We start from the raw sequence: 8,095 nt of genomic DNA on the forward strand, positions 1-8,095 counted from the left end.
GAGACTCGATCCCAGGACCCCGGGGTCATGACTTGAGCCAAAGGCAGATGCTCAACCACTGAGCTACCTAGGTGCCCCAAAAGAGAACTGCTCTTAAATCCAGCTCACAAGAGGGAGGGGAGACACCCTCCCCAACCCCCCCTACCCAAACCTAATGAGAGGGGCTGCAATGAGACCTTTTAAGCTGCTGCTTGACATGTGTTCCTTGCAGCTAGGGGACACAAAGCATCTTCCTTGACTCCTGTATGAGAAAGCTAAAGGGGCTTGGGCATCACACTGGGAGCAGAATGGGCACTGCTGGTCTGGGAGTTGCTTGTGGATCCCATTAACACTGAGTTCAAGGGGCACAAATCCTAGAGTCAGTGAGTCTGACTTTAATAATTTAAAATCCTTCCCATGAGGACCACAGAGAGAGTCTGTGTGGAGCAGAATGTTGAGAGACTCAAGGGTTGAGGTGGTGGGGAGGATGGCTGCCAAAGGAGACAGTACCACATCAAGGGAGTTTCAGTCAGAGAGGATCAGCATAGGAAACTGAAGAACTTACCAAAGTGTCTATGAGAGAAAGTGTCAGTTGTAAATGTTTGCCAGGAGTCAAAAGGGTATTCAACATCTTCAAATGGCACTGCTTCTCTGTTCCAGCCCCTGGTCCTAAACTAGTTAGCAAGTTGGAGGAAGAAAAGTAGGGAAAGAAAAAGGAGTCACCTTTAAATCAAGTTGGATTCATACCAGGACTAGATACACTGATGTCTCAGATAAGAGTGTGACCAGAAGACTTTCAGTTACATAAGAAAGACCAGAAGAGCCAAAGATCCTCTCCAGGTTTCTAAAGAGGAACAAGGAAAGACCATAGCCTGAGCAGGTTTAATGAACATGTAGAAAGCAAACATAAATTGTTTATTGTGATTTCATCCCATGAGTCCTAAATGTTCCATTTCTTTTTTGAAATCACTTTCTCAAAATCGCCAAAAAATCTTTACTGTGTTGAGAAAATAAAGGAATCTGGAAGCACAAGGTCTGAAATCAAATTCTAGATGCACACAACTCAATAGTTGAATGTCCTTGGCTAACTCATTGAAACTCTCTGAACATCATTTTTTTATTTATATATTTAAGAGGCTAAAACAGTTAATCTCTAAAATTCCTGTTCTTTTTTTTTTTAATTTTTTTATTTATTTATGATAGTCACAGGGAGAGAGAGAGAGAGAGAGAGGCAGAGACACAGGCAGAGGGAGAAGCAGGCTCCATGCACCGGGAGCCCGACGTGGGATTCGATCCCGGGTCTCCAGGATCACGCCCTGGGCCAAAGGCAGGCGCCAAACCACTGCGCCACCCAGGGATCCCTTCTTTCCTGTTCTTAATGTTACTTGTCTTAGTTTGGGCTCTCGAGAAACATACCTAGAGCCAAGGATTCTAAATAATCTGGGAATCCCAGGAAACTTAGTAGAGAAGCAGGAGAATGAGACAGGAAAGGAAGCCAATAAAGAGTGTTTTCAAGCCAGTTACCACTGTGGGCAAGAGGAGCTCAATCCCACTGTGGAACCCAGGGAGAATGTGTAGACCAGCCTGGTCCCGCAGAAATAGTAGTTTTAAATATTCTTCTAGTAGCTGAATTTAAAAAGGTAAAAAGAAGTTGGCAAAATTCATTTTAATAATTTTTCAACCCACTAAATTCAAAATATTACATTTCAACATGTAAAAATTATTAACGAGATGTTAAAACTTTTCAAATAAGTCTTTGAAGTCAAGTTTATACTTAAAGGACAACTTGACTTGGACATTAAATTTTCATTTGACGTGTATTTAGATTTTGTAAAATTATAGTTGGAAAAGTACATTAATATGGCCAAGTTTTTCCAAATATACATAAAAGTTTTCCAATCACCGAAGAGTATCATTTTACTTTAACTTAGTTAAAATTAAATAAAGTGTGATATTCAGTTCTTCAGTCACACTAGCCACATTCTATATGATCAATAGCCACATGTAGCTAGTGGCTCCTGTATTGGACACAGATGTCGAACGTGCCTCAGAGTTATTCTATGTGATGGGGGGCAAAGAAGCTAGGCAGTTTACCTACCTCACGGACCATCATTGGTTAATGGCTGTTTCTGGGGCCGTTGACAGCTGTGCTCATGACCGAGTTTGCTTACCACCAGAACAAAGGCTCTCGCAGAGAGGTGCAGGTGTTCACAGTAAGAAACCTTCTGCACGTGGAGGTGAATGCCAAGGGGATGTGGGCAGAGCCCTGATGGTGTCTGCTGTACTATATGACCTCCATTTTGTCAGCTATTGTCATTTTTATCAAACCCCTTCTTGATCTCTTAGAAGAACGTGGCAGATGAATTTTTTTTTTTTTTTGTTTCAAATATCTCTCACAGTCAAATCTTTCCTTCCACTGCCACGGATGGTGTCCTGTATGTCAGAGGCCCTGCCTCACCTAGCATGGTTTGCCACGTTTGCCACAATTCTATAATGGCTTATGTGCCATAATTCAGGCATGAGGTGGATGCAGAGAGCTATGGTATTTATTATGTGGCATTCCCCATTCAAGTCTCCAGAACCAAGTCTGATTTTAGGTAGGAAGAATTTCAGATCTAACTTAATACTCCAGTACTTGGCATTTAAGTACCTCTACCCTTGGTCCAGCTAAAAGCTTGGTCTTGAGACTGCTGTACTCACGAGACCCATTCACATTTGTACCATCGTTTGAATATCTGATTCTCTGGTCTCTTCGCTTGAGCCCCAGCTTGGCTAATGCCTCTATTTTCTAATCTTAGGCAGAATGCAATCCAGACAGCCAATTTCCCTGGTAACTATGCCCTACCCACTGGCCCCATAAACCTCTAGATATCTTGTAGCTCTGCCCACACTCCCAACTTTATTCTCCAGGACTCCTTGGTCTGTATTGCCTGATGCTTTCTGGGTTGTGTGAGGTTAAACCCTCTGCAAACCATGTTCTGTCTGCCAGACTGGAACTCCTCCCATCTTCTTCCTCCTGGCCTATGCCACTTGTCAGGATCTCATTCGGGGTCTCTGCCTCTATCACCCTATCCTGTAACATTGCACTTAACCAGGTCATGTAATATCGCAGCCCCAAAATAGGATAACATTTGCTTTCAAGCCTAAATTAATGCATATAAGCTATTATCATTTCTTTTCTTTTTCTAGTCTATTCTGCATTATGAAGTCAGATTCATTTCTTAAAATTCTGTATTTGACATGCCAACATTTGCTGAAGAAAATCCATAACTGTCCTAGATGGAGTCAGGTTTTGGGGAGACAAAAGAAACATATGACAATGTTCCTGACTTCAAGTAGTTTTCAAGCAAATTTGAGAGGCAAGACTCGGATGTATGACAGAATTAGCAAATAGTGTAGAACAGGGATTGGCAAACTTCATCTGTTTTAAAGGGCCAGAGAGTTCATATTTTAGTCATTGTGGGCCATATTTTCGTTGCTGAAACTACCAACTCTGTCTTTGTAGCATGAAAGCAGTGGCAGACAATACATGAATGAAGGGACATGGTTGTGCTCCCATGCAACTTCACCGGATGCTGAGAGGGACACTAAAATTTACATTTCATATTATTTCTACATGCCATGAAATATTCATCTTTTGATTTTCCCCAACCATTTAAAAATATTAACACCACTCTTAGCTTGCAGACCACACAAAAATAGGCAGTGGGCAGGATGTATTTAGCTGTTGTTGTTGTTCCTCAAACAGTGGTGTAGAACATAATTAAGAACTTGGTTGGGTGGTTCAGATCCAATGATATAGAAGTTTAAGGGAGACAGTCATTGAGATACCTTTATAGGAAAGTCAAAACTGGCTCTGGAAGGTTGTACAATAATTTGGATGATTATGGAAAGAAAGAGGCTCTATCAAGTCAGCAATAGCATAATCCAAGAGAGGAGTTGAATGTGGTACACTAATGAGTGATGGGGCTACACTGAATAAAACAGAAGGTCCTTATTATCGACCAACCGTTGCGTATCTGTTGGATATTTGCACTTGGCCAAAAGGTGAATAACAAAATGTAGACATTACTTCTTCCCCCTATTCTGTCCTTGTAGATTAGCTCTTAGAAAAATATAGAACTGTCTTCTTCCAGCCTCCACAACTCAAACTCACTTCCAAATTTTTCTTCTCTGTACTTCTTTGATCTTTATTCTGAAATTTCCCCAGATCTCTTTTCTGGTATGTAATTCTTGTTCTCAGTTGTGTCTGAGCTACTGTGTAACGCTTCCATTGAGGTGTAATATCAAGGTGTGATGATATGTTATTTCTAGAATTTCACTTTTTAAATCTTCTTTTCCTAGTTTCATATTGACTTCTTCTTGGGTTACAGTATTATGTCTTCATTTTTCTCTTTAAACAGATTAAAAATACTTACTTAATAGTAGAGTTAGATTGTTTCCTTTTTCTCTAGGTTTTAGGGTTTTGATTCTTTTCTCACGATTATTCGTTTCCATAGGCAGGTTACAATTTTGGTAGTAAACTAATATCCGATGGGGTGTTTTACCTGAGAACCTCCTGTGCTCAAGATAATGAAAGTGTCCCGGTAAAGTGGCTTTGTATTTTCCCCTGCCAAGCCCACAGGGTTTTTACCCATTCCATAAGTTTCTACATTAATTTCTTGACTTCTTTACCATGTAGGTAGTATAAATTTGAATCCCACAACCATAGAGAGTGTAGGCTTGATTTCCTATCTTATGAGTGATTCTTTTCCTATTTATGGCCCCTGGCATAAGGCACACTTCCCTAACACCTCTCCAGGCTAGTGGTTAAAGTTTTCCAGTCCCTCTAGCTTCTTAGCTGACACAGGACTGATCTTTCACTTCATGTCCCAGCAATGGCATTATGACTTCAGCCCCCAGCCTTAGGTTCATGGGTCTCATGTCTATGGATCATTGCTCTCTGCTTTGTCACTGGGGGTTTCCCTTCCATTTGCATTTACTTACTTATTTCATTTTTTAAAATTCTATTTTTATCCAGCACTTCTATACTTGGAGGACCAAGGGAGCCTTACCATGCACTTCCATCTGACAAATTCCTAAGACCTAGTGGGTTTTATTTTTAAGAAGAGGAAATCAAAACACTAGAGGACTAAGAGAATGAAGTTTTTTTTTTTTAAAAGACTTACTTATTTTAGAAAGAGTGAGTGAGAGAGAGAGAGAGAGAGAGAGAGAGAGAATGAATGGGAGGGACAGGGAGAGAGAATCCCAGGCATAATCCATGCTGAATCAGAGCCCAGTGCGAGGCTCAATCTCACAACCCTGAGATCATCACCTGAGCCAAAACCAAGAGTTGGATGCTTAACTGACTGAGCCACTCAGGCACCCCTAAGAGGATGAAGATTTTAAATGTGGATAGGAAAACTGTAAAGATTCTAAAAAAAAGAAAAATCCCTCCAAAGAAACAAAGGATTGGCAATTCTCTGTATATGGATATTTTATTTGTTTGTTTTTAAGCCTTTCATTCAGAAATAATTTTATATTGACAGATTTGCAAAAATAATAAAGTTGCTATACACCCTTCACCCAGCTTCTCCTAACAGTGGCATCTTACATTGTTGTGCCCAAGATTGTGAATCCAAGAAACCACCAAGGAGCCGACACCGATGCAAACACGAGGGTTTATTTACAAGCTCGAGCTTGGGTCCAAGTGTACTCGACACAGCGGAGCAGGGACTTGGACCCCGGGGTGGGTTTCAGCTTAGTTTTATGGGCTGGTCTAGGGGACCTCCAGAAGAGGTAGAGGAATTTCTCAAGTTCTGTTTACATTCTGATATGGGGCTTTCAAGGGCATTGAGCTCTGTTCTTATTCTAATAGGGGCTTCCTGCCCTTGGCTTGGGCTGTTTTTATTCTAATATGAGACTTTCTAATATGTTAAGCTGTAAACTGTTTTCTTCCTGTAACTGAAGTAAGGTAAAGTTCAGCTCTTATTCACAAGGCCCTGGGATGGCTGGACTTGTGCTAAGGCTGAACTTAAAGTGGAATGGCCTTAATTTTCTCGGCCTCCACATTTCCCCCTCTCAGAGGAACCTAAGGAAGGACCCAATCATGGGTCCAGGTTGCTCTCAGAGTGAGCCAGGGGAATGATTAAACCAGGATTCTAACCAACCTTGTGGCTGTTCTCACTCCCATTTACATTCCAGCGAAGAAGCAACATCCTAGGTTTAAGGCAGCACATAATCCCCCTCCCCCTTTGTTGTAGGAAGACTAAGTCTAATCCTCTTCTATTTTGAAGGACAACCTCAGACTAGGGAGTCTTGGAGGTGGGAAATAAGTGAGAACGGCACAGTCTTAGCTTTAGGGGATTGTCCTTGTTCGGTTGGCTTTTCCATTCTGGAACAAAGTCCTTGAGAACGGCGTGTGGGTGTAGTGGACCCAGGGAGTAATCCCGTCGACCTTGAGAGCGGTGGGAGTGGTCAGGATCACGATGTAGGGTCCCTTCCAGCGAGGTTGAAGTGTCCGGTGTCGGTATCTCCACACGTACACCCAGTCACCTGGCCAATATCGATGGGGGTCCGGGGGTGGCCCAGTCTCATAGAGGGCCCTCAGCTTAGGCCACACCTGCTCATGGGTTCGTTGTAAAATTTGGAGGGAGAAAAGAAGTTGGTGATCATCAAATTCAGCAAGCACCTCAGGTTTTAAATTGGAGCTGATAGGTGGAGGAAGACCAAACACAATCTCGTAGGGAGTCAGTCCCATCTTATATGGGGAATTCCTCACCCTATATAGGGCGAAGGGGAGGAGAGTCACCCAGTCCCTGCCAGTGTCCAGGGCTAATTTAGTAAAGGTCTCCTTTAATGTTCTGTTCATCCTCTCTACCTGTCCTGAGCTCTGGGGCCTATGTGCACAATGTAATTTCCAATCTGCCCCAAGTACTAGGGCCACTCCCCGTGTTACCTTAGAGACGAATCCTGAGCCGTTGTCTGATCCAGTCTTAACAGGAACATCATACCTTGGTGAGATGTCTTCCAGCAGTTTCTTGGTCACAGTCTGTGCTGTTTCATGTTTGGTGGGAAATGCCTCTGTCCATCTTGAAAAAGTATCTACAAACACTAGTAAATACCTGTATCCGTATTTTCCAGGTTTTACCTCAGTGAAGTCCACTTCCCAGTAGGCTCCTGGGCGGTCCCCTCGGAGCCGGGTGCCCGGGTTAGATCCATGGGCGGTGGCATTAGTTAACTGGCATGCGTGGCAGCTCGCCACAATCTGCTCGATCTTTGCTCCAGAGTCTTTAATAGTGATCTTTGCATGTCGTATGAGGTCTCCCATCTTCCTTGTTCCCATGTGAGTGCTCCGTCGCATTTTGGATAGGACTCGCCGTCCTAGTTCCTCTGGCAAAATGATGCTGGAGTCTGTGGCCCTCTACCAGCCACGCAAGCACTGGGTCATAGGCAAGTGTTTGATCCAGTGTAAATCAGCATCAGTATAGTTGGGGGTGTCGGGCAGGGTCTGTGCCCCCATCAGGTCTCCGTTTCCATGGTTACAGCTGCCCCCGCGTATCCGATTCCTTCTCAGAGGAAACTGCTGCCCTCCGTGTACCAGGTGGCGTCTGCATTCTGCAGTGGCTGGTCCTGGAGACCTCTGATTCTGTGCACCTGTGCCAAAATTTCTTGACAGAGGGGAGGTCTCAGTCTGGGTTAGGGAGAAGAGGGGCATGGGGTATTGGCGGACCCTGACAGGGTCTGCCCCCGGCTTTAGTACTATGTATATGGCCGGTTGGTGCTGGGCCAGCCCGATTCCCCCAGTTTCTGTCCATGCTTGGGGAAATTCCCGCAGCCAACGGTCAATGTCAGTCATTGGGACTGAGGGCATTTGGTGGAGACAATATTCATCTTCTAAACTCAGGACAAGCACCTGAATCGGGTGCCCCTCCTTGTTTGGGACTTTTGCCCCTTCAGGGTGGAAGCGAATTTGTACCCCCATCTTGGTGAGCAAATCCCGACCTAACAACGGGTAGGGACACTCAAGGATGACCATGAAGGAGTGAGATACCCAGCCCGTGCCAAGATCCTCAGTTCTTCGGGTAGTCCATGAGTACTGTTTGGTGCCCGTGGCCCCTTGCACCCATGAAGTCTT

At 43.8% G+C, this 8,095-nt stretch overlaps 1 protein-coding gene across 1 annotated transcript; it reads right to left on the bottom strand.

Moving 5' to 3' along the window:
- Positions 1-5,648: 5,648 nt before the first annotated feature.
- On the bottom strand, positions 5,649-7,458 carry LOC129507349 (uncharacterized). Its single transcript, XM_055321713.1, has 2 exons — positions 6,917-7,458; positions 5,649-6,580 (listed from the first exon to the last, which is right to left on the bottom strand). The coding sequence occupies exons 1-2, from the start codon at positions 7,319-7,321 to the stop codon at positions 6,317-6,319; spliced, it is 669 nt and encodes a 222-aa protein (XP_055177688.1). The 5' UTR covers positions 7,322-7,458; the 3' UTR covers positions 5,649-6,316.
- Between the last annotated feature and the right edge of the window lie 637 nt (positions 7,459-8,095).

Source organism: Nyctereutes procyonoides, unplaced genomic scaffold, assembly GCF_905146905.1.
Source record: "Nyctereutes procyonoides isolate TBG_1078 unplaced genomic scaffold, NYPRO_anot_genome, whole genome shotgun sequence".
Classification (NCBI taxonomy): domain Eukaryota; kingdom Metazoa; phylum Chordata; class Mammalia; order Carnivora; family Canidae; genus Nyctereutes; species Nyctereutes procyonoides.

Bases quoted from the DNA above. Each gene is read 5' to 3' on its own strand.
- LOC129507349 (XM_055321713.1), bottom strand. From the start codon at position 7,321: ATGCGACGGAGCACTCACATGGGAACAAGGAAGATGGGAGACCTCATA. The intron at 6,581-6,916 runs GTAACACGGGGA...ACCCATGAGCAG, and splicing joins GCTCAGGATTCGTCTCTAAG to GTGTGGCCTAAGCTGAGGGC.